A 16797-nucleotide genomic window follows, 5' to 3' on the forward strand; every position below is an offset into this window, starting at 1 on the left:
GGATCAAACCTGCAATCAAGGTATGTGCCCTTGACTGGAATCGAACCTGGGACCCTTCAGTCTACGGGCTGATGCTCTATCCAGTGAGCAAAGAGGCTACGGCCATTCCTCTAATTAATTCACCTTATTTAAGCTCTGCTTCTACAGATCCTGTCCCCATCTCCTTTTTTTTTTTCTGGGTAGTATTTGTTTGAGCTTTTTGGTTTGTTTAGTTGTGTTTTCTCCCCATGTTTTATCTTTCGTTTGTTTTCTATCATTCTTGCTCTCTTTTCTAATTCTCTTTCCTCTGGTGGTCACTTTTGTTGGGGTTATAGAGGTCTTGAGTACATTCTTATTCTCTTCCTTCTGTGTTGTGTCTCGTCTTGTTGTATTTGGTGCGGTCCAGCCAGCACCTCCACAACAGCTGGTACAACATGGTAGGGAGTGAGCCACATAATCAGACATTCTGAGAAGAGACACCATCTACGAATGGGACAATAACATTCAAGACCCAACTACAACAGGAGAACACAAACATCACAAGAAGAGGGCCTTTCTAGAATACCCAGCCCAGGAGAACTTAGAATCTGCACTACTGGGTCCCACAAAACATCTACTACATAAAAACAACCCCCAAAATCTGGGTGGCACAGCAGTTTGATTTAACACGTTAAGCACCATATTAGTCACTGGTGACTGACACTATACTTTCCATCCAGACCGGTCAGTCACTGGTGCCACCAGCATATTGGTGAAATCGGATATTGTGGGCTAACCAGAAAGGAAGACAAAACAGGCTTGGTGCTTAATGTGTTAATACATAGAAACAAATGCAAAGGAACAGCAAAATTGGGGAGACAAAGAAACAATCCCCAAATGAAAGAAAAAAAGGAATCACCAGAAAAGGAAATAAATGAAATGGAGGCAAGTAATTTGTCAGAGAAATAATTGAGAGTAATGATTATAAGGGTGCTCAAACATCTAAATGAGAATTACAAGTAAATCAATGAAAATTATAAGGAGTAAGAATCAAGAGAAAATGAAGAATGACATCGCTGCAATAAAGAACACCATGGAAGGTTTCAACAGTAGGCTAGAAGCAGCTGAGGACTGCATGAGCGAGTTAGAAGACAAGATAGAGAAAAACAACAACAAAAAAACACCCAAGCAGATCAGCAACTGGAAAAAAAATTAAAAAGCAGGAGGAGAGTTTAAGGGAGCTTTGTGACAATCTGAAACAAAACAACATCCACATAACAGGGGTGCCAGAAGGTGAGGAAGCTGAGCAAAGATAAAAAACCTTTGAAGAAGGTTTGAAGAACTAACAACAGAAAACTTCCTAGACTTGGGGAAGAAAAAGTCACACAAGTCCAGGAGCACAGAGAGACCCAATCAAGATGAATCCAAAAAGACCTACAGCAAGATATCATAATTAAATTGGCAAAAGTAAAAGACAAAGAAAGAAACTTGAAATTGGCAAGAGAGAGACAGAAAGTTACCTACAAGGGATCTCCCATTAGATTATCAACTGATTTCTCAACAAAACTCATCAGGTTAGAAGAAAATGGCATGATGTATACAAAGTGATGCAAAGCAAGGGACTGAATCTAAGAATAATCTATCCAGCAAGGCTATCATTCAAAATTGAAGGTGAAATCAGGAGCTATGCAGACAAAAAAAAAAAAAAAAAAAAAAAAAAAAGGCTAAGGGAGTTTATTACCACCAAACCAGCAATGCAAGAAGTGCTAAAGGGACTGTTGTAAAAAGAAGAAATAGAGTGAGACAACCAAGATGGCAGCATAGGTAAACACCTGAACTTGATGCCACGCACAACCACATTAAAACTACAACTAAAAGACAAACGAATATCATCCAGAACCACGGGAAGGCTGGCTGAATGGAAATTCTACAACTAGAAAGAAAGAGAAAAGTGCACTGAGTCTGGTAGGAGGTGCAGAGGTATGGAAATGTGGAGGTATGGAGGCACGTGCAAAAGGGTCTGGCAGCTGGGTATGCTGTTGTCTTTTTCAATCAGGAGAGAGATACAAGCTCCTGACTACTCTGAACTCATTCTGGGTGAGAATTTGGGGACCCAGACTCATATGGAGAGAAACTGGACTGTCTGGCATCGGGCCGGAAGGTGAGGGCGGCTTTCTCACAGAAGTGCTTGCAGTGTTCATTGTTCCTGCATGGGGCCACGGGACACAGAACCTGGGACCTGTCCGGGGAAGAGCAGACTGGCAGCCATTGCAGTTTGCTCCGCCCTGGTGATTCCCCCAGACCCCGCCCCACCCAATTAACCCCACCCAAGCTGTGTGCAGAAGCTTTTGCATACAAATGGCCTGGCTTTTCTCCACCTAAAACCCTGTCAAAGTAGCTGGGTCAGAGAACCCCAGAGCTTCCAAAAGAAGGCCTAAGGCTAGTCAGCAGCCTGCATTGCTTCACAGCTGTGCCTCATCTGGGCATCTCCAAACCCCAAACAAAAAGGAGGAATCTGTAGATCTCTCTGTAGCTCCTGCTAGGTGACCTCAAGCCATGGCTGACTTTGTAACTCCTAGGAGATCCAAGAGCCAGTGTACCCAGTGGTCAGAGTGTGACCATCCAGATTACAACTCTTCACATCCATAAGAGACACACTCAGGGGGCAGACTCAGTGAGCGCCAAAGCCCCACTGAAGCAAGTCCTTCCCCATAAGGGTGTCTCCAGCACAGAAGTTCTCCCATTGTAGACACAACTGGTCCTCACAGCCAATTGGCCTGGAGGTCAATTCCTCAGTGATACCAACAGCAATCAAGGCTTAACTACAACAAGACTGTGCACTCAGCCCACAAAGGGGTGCACCAACAGCATCCACCTCAGGTAATTAGGGAGGCTGAGCCACTGGGCCCTCTAGGACACCTAGCACACAAAGCCACTCTATCAACACAGGGAAGCAGCCAAAATGTGGAGACAAAGAAACAGGTCACAAATGACAGAAATGGAGGAAAGCAAACGACTGGATATAGAGTTCAAAACCACAGTTATAAGGTTATTCAAGAATCTTTTAGAAACCTCTGAGAAATATAGTGAGACCCTCAAGGTTATAAAAAAGGAACAATTAGAAATTAGGCATACACTGACTGATATAAAGAATAATATACAGAGATCCAACAGCAGACTAGAGGATCCCAAGAATCAAGTCAAAGATTTGAAATATGAAAAAGCAAAAAACACCCAACTGGAAAAGCAAAAGGAAAAAAGAAAACAAAAATATGAAGATAGCGTAAGGAGCCTCTGGGACAACTTCAAGTGTACCAACATCTGAATTATAGGGGTGCCAGAAGAAGAGAGAGAGCAAGATATTGAAAACCTATTTAAAGAAATAATGACAGAAAACTTCCCCTACCTGGTCAAAGAAATAGGCTTACAAATCCAGGAAGTGCACAGAACCCCAAACAAGAGGAATCCAAAAAGGATCACACCCGGACACATCATAATTAAAATGCCAAGAGCAAAAGACAAAGAGAGAATCTTAAAAGCAGCAAAAGAAAAAGAGTCAGTTACCTACAAGGGAGTACCCATACGACTGTCAGCTGATTTCTCAATAGAAACTATGCAGGCCAGAAGGGAGTGGCAAGAAATATTCAAAGTGATGAATAGCAAGAACCTACAACCAAGATTACTCTACCTGCAAAGCTATCATTCAGAATTGAAGGTCAGATAAAGAGCTTCACAGACAAGAAAAAGCTAAAGGCGTTCATCACCACCAAGCTAGTACTATATGAAATCCTGAAGGGTATTCTCTAAGACAGCAGTTCTCAATCTGTGGGTCGCGACCCCTTTGGCGGTCGAACGACCCTTTCACAGGGGTCGCCTAAGACCATCCTGCATATCAGATATTTACATTACGATTCATAACAGTAGCAACATTACAGTTATGAAGTAGCAACGAAAATAATTTTATGGGTGGGTCACAACATGAGGAACTGTATTTAAAGGGCTCTAAGAAGAGGAAGAAGAAAAAGGAAAAGATAAAAATTATGAACAACAAAGTGACAACAAATACATATCTATCAACAAGTGAATCTAAAAATCAAGTGAATAAAAAACCTGACGAACAGAATAAACTGGTGAATAGAATAGAATCAGGGACATAGAAAGGGAGTGGACTGACAATTCTCAGGGGGAAAGTGGTGTGGGGGATGCGGGAAGAGACTGGACAAAAATTGTACACCTATGGATGAGGACAATGGGGGGGGGGTAAGGGCAGGGATGGGGGAACAGGGTGGAGGGGAGCTATGGAGGGAAAAAGAGGAACAACTGTAATGATCTGAACAATAAAGATTTATTTTTTTTTTTAAAAAGAAGAAATAGAAAGGGAGGAAGGAATATAGGCATAAAGAATAAAAATGGCAACAAACAAGTACCTATCAATAATAAGCTTAAATGTAAATGGATTAAATGCTCCAATCAAAAGACATAGGGTAGCTGAATGGATACAAAAGTATGACCCATATATATGCTGTCTACAAGAGAACCACCTTAGAACAAAGGACTCACACAGACTGAAAGTGAAAGTATGGGGGGGGAAAAATTTTCAGGCTAATGGAAGTGAAAAAAAAAGCAATACTTATATCTGACAAAATAGACCGGAAAGTGAAGGCCATAAAAAGAAATAAGGAAGGCCACTTCATAATATTAAAAGGATTGACTAAACAAAAGGCTGTAACTCTGGTAAGCACATATGCACCCAATACAGGAGCATCCAAATATATATAAAAAACCTTCTCGAGGATATCAAGGGAGAGATCAGCAGCAATACAATCATACCCCACGGACATAACTGGATAAATCTTCTAGACGATAAAACAACAAGAACAGCAATCCTAAATGACATTCTAGAACAGATGGAACTAACTGACGCCTTCAGAACATTCCACACCAAAGCTACAGAATACACATTCTTCTCAAGTGCACAAGGGACATTTTCAAAGATAGACCACATGTTAGGACACAAGCTAAGACTCTACAAATTCAAGAAGACTGAAATCATACCAAGCTTTTTCTCAGACCACAATGGCATGAAATTAGAAATCAGTACAATAAAAATGCTCAAAAACAATCAACCATATGGAGGCTATAGTATGTTATTAAACAATGAATGGGTTACCAAAGAGATCAAAGAAGAAATAAAAAACATCCTGAAAACAAATGAAAATAAAAACACAACAATCCCAAAGCTATGGGACACAGTGAAAGTAGTCCTGAGATGGAAGTTCATAGCACTACAGGCCTACATCAAGAAATAAAAAAAAATTTAGTAAGTTATCTAACATTACAACTTAGAAAGTTAGAAAGAGAACAAGAAGAAAAGGCCTTCTACAGTAAGTAGAAAGAAAAAAATAACAAAAATCAGAATGTATATAAATGAAACAGGGACAAAAAGAAACAAACAAAATCCCAAAAGATCAATAAAACCAAGAGCTGGTTCTTCAAAAGAATAAATAAGATTGATGAACCTCAAGAAACAAAGAGAGGACCCAAATAAACAAAATGAGAAATGAAAGAGGTGAAGTAACAACTGACACCACAGAAATACAAAGGATCGTAAAAAAAAAAAAAAATACTATGAACGACTTTATTCCAACAAACATCAAACTGCATTAAGGCTGCTTTCTTCAAATTAAGCATCAAGTGCATCAGTTTTATCACACCTGAGTGTGTGGAGCCAGAACTGCTGATTAGTATCTATGATATCATGGCCTCTTCCCTCTCACTGCTAACAGGTCCTGAAGTTAACCTTATCTTGTCACATTTTATAAAATGTTAGTTTACAGCTATTTCACAACAGATATTGTTCAACTTTCAGGAAATGTGTAACTTCAGTTGTGAAGTAAATGGCAAGACAGTTTGCAAATACAAACACCAGTATAGGAACTTAAGATACTTCGCTATGGGAAGTTAGGTGCCAGCCAGTCATGAATCAGGTATGTAGTCACTGGCTCTAAATTCTAATACTTTAGTTTCTGGGAGGAAAGAAGTCAAGGTACCTAGCACGATTTGCCATTTTAGGATTATTCTCTTGGCCAGCACTGGTGATTGGGGGTAATGATGTGTGATTAAGGACTAGAAGTGATTAGAAGCTTGACAGCTACATTCTTTCCCATTAGAAGAGCTGTGAAAGCAGCTGCAAATGCTCAGTCATCAGCAGCCTTGTCAGTGGACACCAGGCCCCATCCCTTTTTGTTGAATGTATGCAAGAAATTAAGCAAGACTTGCAAAATATTCAGACTGAGATATAGTCATGTGCAAACCAGTTTTCTTTAATACCAGTCTAAAAATTCGGGGGCTTAAGCCCCCTGTTCAGGAAAACAGGGGGAGAGAAAGGGGGTGGGTAGATACCTGTGAATGTTAGAAAATGTATGGTACAGTGAAAAGTCTGAAACTGTTCATCTCACCTGTGGCATTAACACACAAAATTGGGCACTGTATGGAAAACCTGAGGCACAGCAAGGTTACTGCCATTAAACAGGATGTAGCTCACAAAGAAATATTCTATTAATATTAAGCATAAGTCCAATAAGTCTTTGTGTCACACAGGTATGGATTCCATAAGATAGTACAGTAGTACCTCCTTATCTGCAGGGGATACATTCCAAGACCCCCAGTGGATGCCTGAAACTGCAAATAGTACCAAACCCTATATACTGTTTTTTTCTATACATATATACATGCATACATACATGTACACTTTATGGCTTCTCTTTGGCATTTCTGAATTGCCAGTCTCACTACTCTTGCACTTTGGGGCCATTACTAAGTAAAATAAGGGTTACTTGAATATAAGCACAGCAACACCCAGTCAATCTGATAACCAAGATGGCTAACAGGTAGGAAGCATATACAATGTGGAGATGCTGAAGAAAGGGATGACTCAGGATGGACCAGAACAGTATGAGATTTCATCATGCTACACAGAATGGCATGCAATTTACAACTTATAAATTGTTTCTTTCTTGAATTTTCCATGTTTAGTATTTTTGGACCACGGTTGAGCACAGATAACAAACCACAAAAGCAAAACTGTGGAAAAGGGGGGACTACTGCAAACCCCTCCAGATAGGAGCAGGATCCCACAACACGAGTGAACATTCTCTGATAAGTAAAGCTTATCAACACATTCAGTGAAAACAACCTTGCAGTTAGGAGCTCCTATTAATTTAAACAACATATTGAGAATAACTATATGTTCCATCTGCATTGTTAAATTTTCAACTGTCAATTAAGCAGTTTTATTAAGAGAAAATTCAACCCTTCACCACCAAGAGCTAATGCGTGGAACACCATCAGAAAGGCCAGCTTCTGAAACACTGCAGTTGAGAAGGAAGCATGCTGCAGGCACAGGAAACCTCTCAGCGGGTTCAGATTCTGGCTGCAAAAGCAGAAAGTACTATCTAGTTGAACACTGTTTACAGGTCCCTGCTTCTTAATAAATTCATCTACCCTTCTAGCATCTCTATTTTTTTTACAACTACTGCAATATAGTTTTTAACCTTTAATTTTTGTTTTTTTAGGTTAATTTTATAATTTATTTTAATTCTATAGAAAAAAGGACTTTCATAGGGCAACCCAGGAACACTGTTCATGCTATTCTTCTTGCAGCACAAAGTATAAAAAAATATACTAGAACTCCTTCCAATGTACTTTTTTATTTAATTAAATCTTTACTGTTGAAAGTATTACACATGTTCCTTTTTCCCCCCTTGACCTCTTCCAGCCCGCTCCTGTCCCCCACCCTATTGTCTGTGTCCCTGGGTTATGCATATATGCATACAAGTTCTTTGGTTGATCTCTTCCCACCCACCTACCTTCCCTCTGAGATTCCACACTCTGTTCCATGCTTCTATGTCTCTGGATCTATTTTGTTTATCAGTTTATTCTGTTCATTAGATTCCACATATGAGTGAGATCATGTGATACTTATCTTTCTTGACTTGCTTATTTTGCTTAGCATAATACTCTCCAGGTCTCTCCATGCTGTCTCAACGAGTATGAGACCCTTCTTTTTTACTGCTTGCATAGTATTCCACGGTGTAAAATGTACCACTCATCTACTGATGGGCACTTGGGCTGTTTCCAGACCTTAGCTATTGTAAATTGTGCTGCTATGAACACAGGGATGCATACATTCTTTCTGATTGGTGTTTTAGATTTCTAAGGATATATTCCTAGAAGTGGGATTACTGGGTAAAATGGGAGTGCCATATTTAATTTTTTAAGGAAACTCCATACTGTGTTCCATAATGGCTGCATCAGCATGCATTCCCACCAGCAGTGTACTACAGTTCCCTTTTCTCCACATCCTCACCAGCACTTGTCATTTACTGATGGTAGTCATTCTGACAGGTATAAGGTGATACCTCATTGTCATTTTGATCGGCATCTCTCTGATGATCAGTGATTTTGAGCATTTTTCATGTCTCTTGGCCATCTGTATGTCCAGCCCTTACGCTCTCTGCACTTCCTACCAGTCTCTATGCATCTCCACTTTCCATCCTTGGTTATCAGGGTTCTCTCCAACTATTCTTGAGTCAATTTTTCAGGGTGGTTTTTCTCTATTTTAGTTGTATTTCCAGTTTGGTCCTCGGAGAGTGTCAGTGTAGCTTCCACGTACTCCTCTGCCATATATATATTTGATTTTTTACAGAGAGGAAGGGAGGATAGAGAGTTAGAAACATCGATGAGAGAGAAACATCGATCAGCTGCCTCCTGCACACTCCCTACTGGGGATGTGCCCGCAACCAAGGTACATGCCCTTGACCGGAATCAAACCTGGGACCCTTGAGTCCGCAGGCTGATGCTCCATCCACTGAGCCAAACCAGTTAGGGCTCCTCTGCCATTTTTAAGCCCCCTTCCAATTTACTCTTGGCCCTGATTCCAAATCCAGAGTTCTTTCCACCAGGAAAGCAACCCTATACTGATAGAAAGAAGTCTGGACTTGGGTCCTAATACTGGGCCCAAATTTAGATCTATTTTTGTTTCTAGCACCTCTTGATTTTATTTATTTATTTTTAAAATATATTTTTATTGATTTTAGAAAGGAAGGGAGAGGAGGAGAGAGGGAGAAACATCAATGATGAGAGAGTATTATTGATCGGTTGCCTCCTGCATGCTCTCTACTGGGGATCAAACCCGCAATCCAGGATGTGCCCTGAGACTTGAACTGTGACCTCCTGGTTCATAGGTCAACACTCAACCACTGAGCTACACTGGCCAGGTGAGCATCTCTTGATTTTAGAATAACTTAGATAATCCAGGTTGGTCTCCACCCACCAGGTAATTAGTTTACATTCTAAAACTGTCACCATGGCACACTACTGTCTGGTATCCAAACTCTTCTCTCCCAACACGACCATCTCATGCTCTTTTACATTAGAATGGAATTCTCTTTACACTCTTATAATCATGTGGATTTCAGGCCACTGGGTCTACTTTAGAATGTGATTCACTTACTGGAATTGAGAATTCACACTGAATTTCTGACAGGATTACATTATTTCCTTCAAATTTGATGAGAGGAAGTAAAGAAAGCTACACTCTTGCAGGAAGGTTAAGACAAACAGTGGACTTCTGCTAAAAGTACTCTCACCTTCCTTTTATGCAAAGGCAACTTTTAGTATAAGCAGTAGAAATAAGGAATACATGTTTTGAATTCAAATATTAATACAGCTTTCATTCCTTATATGAAAGGGAAACAGTAGGAGCTAAAAAAATAAGTCAGTAAAGTGAAGAAGTTATACTTGGCCCTGCCTACAATGAGCACTCAATATATTATTTCTTACTCAAGACTGATTAATGTCAGATGCTGCCATTTATTACAGTCCAGACAGCTCTACTCAGTTTCCTGGAGCATGTAATGTCCTGGACAGAGCAGTTTCTCAGCCTTAGCATTACTGACATTTTAGGTAGAAAACACTTTGTTGTGCACTGTCCTGTATGTTGTAGGATATTCAGCAGCACACCTAACCTCCACTCACTAAATGTCAGTGGCATCTTCCCCACACAGCTGCAACAACTAAAAATGTCTCCAGACGTTGCCAAATCACCCCAGGCTGAGAACTACTGGCACAGAATATAAACTAACCAAATAGTGAAATAAGATTAAGACTTAAACTTCCTTAGTCTTTTCAATAACATTTCAAATAGCTGCATATTCCAAATCCTCAAATGATTAAACAGAATTCAATTTCAGTGAACAGCAACATCAAAAAACCAATTTCAGTGTTATGTATAACTTAAAATGTTTTCATTTTCAATCTCTTAACTTCAGACAAACTTTTCGATTTAATTTTTTACTTAGGAAGTCTAATTTTGAGATTTTGATTTTTAGATTTATAACTAGTTAATGGAAATGAATCCTATCTGCACTGAAGCCAGAACCTTATGTGCATGAGGAAAGCTGTTTCTGCTAGTTCAAAAGATCTACTCAATGAAAATCTCAAGTCCGCTCTAAGAGGGGAGTGAGGAGGAAAAAGCCCCTTTGGACCTGGTCTGCTGCAGAGCTCTGGCTCTGGCCCAGCCCTGCATTCCTGGCCTGGGCTTTTGCCACAATGTCAAGTATCTGACAGTGAGTCACTGCTGAGAGGGCTTCTCCTGAGGCATGTCTTTCTTCCTGGATACACGGGGTCTTTCCTTTATTCAAAAGGTTCATCAACATTACTTTTTAAAAAGCTGCTTTTGCATTTAACTACTAGTTTTTCTTATTGTGTATGGTTTTATTGTTTAAAAAAAACCAGCTTTTTATTTCAGAGACTGTGCTGAAATAGAAGCATACCTACTAATTCATTTGATCAAAATTCTCCAGAGAATGTGAGACCCTAAATAACAAGTAGTCAGAACCTTTCTATGTATACATACCCCTACAGATACACTTATCATTATGGAAAATGGATGCTAACTTCACCAGTGATCACTCTTCAGCCTTACAGATGCCATTCTATCTGATGCAAAGCCTTACAGAGAATGAGAATATGGAGACAAAGATTATTCATGTAAACAGCCTATCGTATTTTTTAATGTCTCCTAAGAGGATAGAGCCAAATTATTAGGTTTACTCCTCCAATTTCTATGGAGACAACACTTGGTCCTATTAGGTCTTGCATGTAAGTTTACACGGGTTTAAAAATAGTTGTTCAAGTTTTTTATTTGCCTCATAGTCTTTTGAATTCTTGAATAATCATGATTCATTTATCATACTCTAATTTACTAGTAGACACAGGAAAACCAATAAAGGTAAGACTATAAACTGCCTGTCCTATGTTAGGATACTCTTATATACCTATAGAAAAAAGATGCAGGTGCACACACAAACACACTAGTATTTCCAAAGTGCACAGCATAAAAAACTTGCTACACTTCATGTAATGCTGTGTTCCAGGCACAAGGAACCACAACAACAATATCCCTGAGAAGAGCACTTCCTAGAATTTACTAATAGCTGATCAGATAAAGAGATAACATGATAAAGAGATATACATACCATCAAAACTACCTTGCTCGGAAGCAACACGCAACAGCTTGCTGTATGTTTCCACTGAGGGCTGATACACAAAAACTCCGGAATTGAAGCAGTCAGGCCACCCGGGGTCTGGAGCCGCCGACAATTCTTCTCTCTCAAAAAGATCATCAATATTTGCTAGGACCTGATTCAAAGAGGGGGAGGGACAGCATTACAAAAATGTTCTTAAGCTCTCTCTAAGCCATCCAACACAAAAGACGCAATCTGTTGCTGGTCTTAACTGTTCAGATGACAGTTGTAAGGCAGCCTGGGCCTGCTTTTCCTCATCACCTGACACTTGTTTGAATCTGAACTTTACTGTCAAGTCTTGGCAGCGTTCTGCTAATGCCTAACCAATCGCAGCTACCATATACATCCTTTTAGCCGTCAAAGCCACACTCACCAGAGTATCTGCATCCATGAACACACATTTTGAATACTGTGTAAGTGACCAGCAGTGGAGCTTAGTTAAGGTAACACCCAATTCAGGCCTCTTCATTAAGGTCAGATGAGCAGAATCGCCACTGTCCAAAACATCTACCATGATGACTTCATCGAAGACTGTCTCTAAAACTTTCCTGCCAAAATAAAATTCAAAAACAGTGCTTAGCATCTTTTCAGAACAAGTAACATCTACCATAAGACTGCATTTTTATTAGCCTATCCATGCATTAGTAGGGCAAGTTATTACTTTGGCATAGCACAATCTTTTAAATATGTCCTCATTTACTTCAGGACAAATTATGTTATTTTGCATGTGCAATTAACTTCACTAAAATAATAACTGCTTATGGTGAGTATGAAGCACTTGTCTTAAGACACTCTTATAGAAGTTTCTTATTTTTTATTGTACTACCGAACACCAGGCAAACTGTGGCAACAGCTGTGAAAGTGACTCACACGTGGTAAGAATACATCTTTGTACTTACACTATCTTATTAGAACTGATTCTTTCCGATTATCACATATTTTTACAAATGATGCTGAGTGAACTACATATAATGTCTGCAATGAAGCCTGTAACTAATCACTTTTGCTAAAGAAGTTAACAGAGAATGCCTAAACTTGTCTCAAAAGGAGCTATTTTTTTAAAAAAATATATTTTATTGATTTTTTACAGAGAGGAATAGAGAATTAGAAACATCGATGAGAGAGAAACATCGATCAGCTGCCTCCTGCACACTCCCTACTGGGGATGTACATGCCCTTGACCGGAATCGAACCTGAGACCCTTGAGTCTGCAAGCTGATGCTCTATCCACTGAGCCAAACCGGTTAGGGTAAAATAAGCTATTTTTAAGAATAGAATGTAACCAGCATTTATGATGTGCTTAGCACTCCTAGCATAAAGAGAGACTCACTTCCGTTTGTGAAGTACAACACTTCTCCATGTCCCCAATTAAAGATTTATTTTAGGAAGCAATCTGAAAGTGATGAGGGGAGTATACTTAGTAAGACACTAAAATCAACCTAAGTTAAAACATGATACAGATCATAACTGAGAGTTTTTAATATCAGACATGTACAACAACTGGTGCTGTATTATCTGTCTCCAGAGCTGTCCAAGAATATGTTCTAATTCGCACAATAAACTTGATCTTATTGAAAAGAAATGGTCAATGGTACCATTTGCCACAGTAAAGGTGTGGTGATGGAGTGGTGATGGAGTGTATAAGACTACAACTATCCTCTTATATACATCCCCATAAATAAACTACAAATTAGGATATACACATTAGGAGATAATTTTGTTGTTGTTGTTGTTAATTGATTTTTAGAGGGGGGGGGGGAGATAGAGAAACATCAATGTGACAGAGAAAAATCAACTGGTTGCCTCCAGTACACGCCCAGACTGGGGATCAAACCCACAACCTAGGTATGTGCCCTGACTAGGATTGGAACCCGCAACCTTTTGGTGTATGGGACAATGCTCCAACCAACCGAGTCACCAGGCCAGGGCTAGGAGATAAACTTTCTTGCATTTTCCTAAAGTACCCTTTAGAACAGCGGTTCTCAACCTGTTGGTCACGACCCCTTTGGCGGTCAAACGACCCTTTCACAGGGGTCGCCTAAGACCATCCTGAATATCAGATATTTACATTACGATTCATAACAGTAGCAACATTACAGTTATGAAGTAGCAACGAAAATAATTTTATGGTTGGGTCACAACATGAGGAACTGTATTTAAAGGGCCAGAAGGTTGAGAACAACTGCTTTAGAAACAAGGTTGCTTGTGTACATGTATGTATGTAGATATATATGTATAGATGTATGTTCTCCTTTTCAGAGGTGCTTAGCATGTGCTCACATATTTTGAAAAAAGTCACAAAAAGATGTTTTCAATTTCTAAGAGGAATAAAAGAATGCCAAAATAAACACAATACAGCGTAGCTAGTGTGCCCAGATATTTTTAAAGTTAGTATTAGGAAGTAGGTAGTTCACTCAGATACTTCAAAATTTAATTCCAACAAATCAAAGTGAATAACCGAAACAACAAGCAGCTGTGCCCTTCGGGCTGCTCTCCTAGCACAACCCCAAATTCAGAAAGTCCTTTGGCAAATATACCAATTTATTAATCTGTAAATAAAGATCTTTAGGATACAAATGTCAATGACAGTGGAGAAAACTGCTATTTTCTTTGAAAGTCACCTGAGGTTTCCCTGGTTTGAAACAGGAAACCAAACAGCCCCTACTGCATTTTGGTAAAGGAGCGCATGTGAAGTGTGACTATATGAAGGGAATGCCTGTATGGAAACCCACACCCTGAGGACTTACTTGTTAAGGGGGAGTCAATCTACTCCTCACGTCACAGAAGGGAGCTTCGATAGAATATCTCCCGTAAACTAGACAAGAGGTTTCATACCCTGAAATCCTTCACTCAGCAACTCGAATCTTTCTCCCCCAGGTGCTCAAGCCCTGTAAAGGGAATGGCCTCAGTGCCCACTGATGCCAGCAATAGGAGAAGGATGTCAAAGCGCCACCACAGACAGGCAGTGCAGTGCTCACCTCATGGAGTCCGAGACCTGCGGAGTGGCGAGCACCGCCAGCCTCCTGGTGGTCCTGTGCTGTTTCAGAGACAAGGCCAGCACCAGGGCTCCTTTGGTGTAGGAATCATTTGTGGTCAGTGTAACAAAGGCCTGATCTTAATACAAAGAGGGAAAAAACAACACTCATTACAACCTTCTACCTTGAAAAAGCCACCCCAGGACCTATTGCAACCAATAATTTGGCAAAAATCAGTTCCTTTCTCAATCTGTCCTAATTTAGAATCCAAACAAGCTAAATCCTCAGACTAGCTTAACACTCAGAAGCAATTAACAGGTGGTGATGAAGCTATTCGGAAGTGCAATTTCTGTTTCTCCTGGGAGGTACCACAGACAGTATTTTCAGCCAAGCATAAATCCAACTAACAACTCCAATTGAGAGTTGAGAGCTGAGAGTGTCTGAAAGCAGAGGCCGTATTCTTCATTCTGGTGCTTACATTTCTGCCAGGCCCTGGGCTTTTTATAGTTTTCTCAACCTGGAGCAAAGGCCTCCCACCACTCCTCAAGAGTCACTTTGAGTGTCTGCTCAAATGTCAGCTCCTCAAAGAGGCCTTGCCTCCTAAATGCTTCTGACTAAACAGTGGCCAATGGCTGTTAAATGGACTTAAGAATCACCACAAGCTCATAAAGGTTCCTTGTTTTCCTTGGAGAAGCAAGCAGTACATACCCCTACCCTGCACTCTGCTCCCCCAACATATTCATTCTCATTCTCTCGCTCACACACACAACTGTCTCCAATAATCATCTAATTGCGGGAACGGAAGGCAAACAGAAGGATTATTGTTCCTGCTCCACAAACCCCACCCTGCCAAGACCACCATCCCGCCTTAGGATTTTCCCAGTCCTTCCCTGGGGTGATTCTGGGGCATACTGTTTCTGAGGGGATTTTAACAACAGCAAGTTGGTGGGCACCCAAGTGTGCAGGATACTTAAGATCAAGCTCTGGCAGGGGTCATTTGGGGTCACTGTTGCCCAAACAGGGAGCTGGGACATTTTGTCACAAAGCCACTCTGTCTTAGGTTTCCTCATTCTCCCTTTGCCCATTTTCCAACGTGGAGGCAGGAGGCAGTGGAAATTCCACTGAGGGCTGAGAGGAAAGTGCATCCCCAGCCTCTGACCTGAGGGCCATCTTCACACAGTGTTGGGCTCTCTTCCAGGAAAGCCCACTATTCAGTTCTTGAAAGACTGGTGTTCCCCACCGCTGGAGGGTCCCAGCATCCCGCCGGCGACACCTGTCCCTTGTCATGCCCATCGCCCTCTGTACTTGTTCGTCCAACCCATCCATCATAATAAGGCAACGTTTCAGCCTGCCCCAAAGGCACTGAACGTGGGGCACCATGAGAGATGTTTTCACTCAAAAGCGGTGCAGATTCCAGGGGATCGGGAAGAAAAGTTTAATAAAGGGGAGTAGGACTCAAGGGCTTCGGGAAACAAGGTGTGGATGGTTTCCAGGATGGAGCACGGGGCAGGACAAACGCGGAGGAGCGTGGCTCCAGCAGCAGCCCTGGCGAACATTGCCAAGGGACAGGAAAGGCCAAGGACGGCGGTGGGAGCTCCCCCTTCCCACAGACGCGTCGCACCTGCAGTCTCTCCGCAGTTCACTGCTCTGAGTAACATCCCCCGCCATCAGCCTCCACGCGGAGGACCAGTGACCTCCGCCCCGGGGCGGCCCCGCCCGGCTGCCCGGACAGCCAGCAAGTGGGCCGGCGCCCTCCCGCTACCCGGCCCCGAAGGCCTAAAAATAGGCTCGGCGTGACCGCCAGCGCCCGGCGGGAGGCCCAGGAGCCGGGCCCGGCCGCCGGCGTCCCTGCCTCGCGGCCGCCCCTCCAGAGTCTTCAGCCCGCGGGCGGCGGGAAGGACGGACGAGAAGGGGCCCCGCGGGGCCAGACTCTTCCGGGGACCCACCTCCGCGCCCCCGGGTGGCGGGGCGGCCGCTGGAGCAGGAAGCGCCACGCCCGGCGGCCGCCAGGGGCAACTTTGCGGCGGTCCTCCGGCCGGGAACTCCCGGGCCAGGGCTGCGGGGAGGCGGCGGGGCTGGGCCGGCGGGGCGTGGGCGGCGCGGAGCGTACCTGCCATGGTGCTGCCGGGGGCGGGGGCCGCCGCAGCCGCAGGTGGGTGGCCCTGAGAGCCGGGCAGGCGGAGCGGCAGCGAGGAGGCGTGGCGGCGAGCGTCCGCCCGCGCTCTTATAGCGGCGGTCACGTGGCCGCGCACGCCCCGCCTCACAGACACCGCCCG

General features: G+C 42.3%; 1 protein-coding gene across 1 annotated transcript in view; it reads right to left on the reverse strand.

The window, feature by feature from the left end:
- Positions 1-16284, reverse strand: part of GYG1 (glycogenin 1) — a 40064-nt gene extending 23780 nt beyond the window's left edge. Inside the window, exons 1-4 of the mRNA XM_059688197.1 lie at positions 16143-16284; positions 14525-14660; positions 11920-12094; positions 11499-11661 (exon numbers count right to left, since the gene is read on the reverse strand). Coding sequence (XP_059544180.1) covers positions 11499-11661; positions 11920-12094; positions 14525-14660; positions 16143-16179 — 511 coding nt within the window. The 5' untranslated portion in view covers positions 16180-16284. The remainder of the gene's footprint in view (positions 1-11498; positions 11662-11919; positions 12095-14524; positions 14661-16142) is intronic.
- Positions 16285-16797: the final 513 nt, after the last annotated feature.

Source organism: Myotis daubentonii, chromosome 3, assembly GCF_963259705.1.
Source record: "Myotis daubentonii chromosome 3, mMyoDau2.1, whole genome shotgun sequence".
In the NCBI taxonomy this organism is placed as follows: domain Eukaryota; kingdom Metazoa; phylum Chordata; class Mammalia; order Chiroptera; family Vespertilionidae; genus Myotis; species Myotis daubentonii.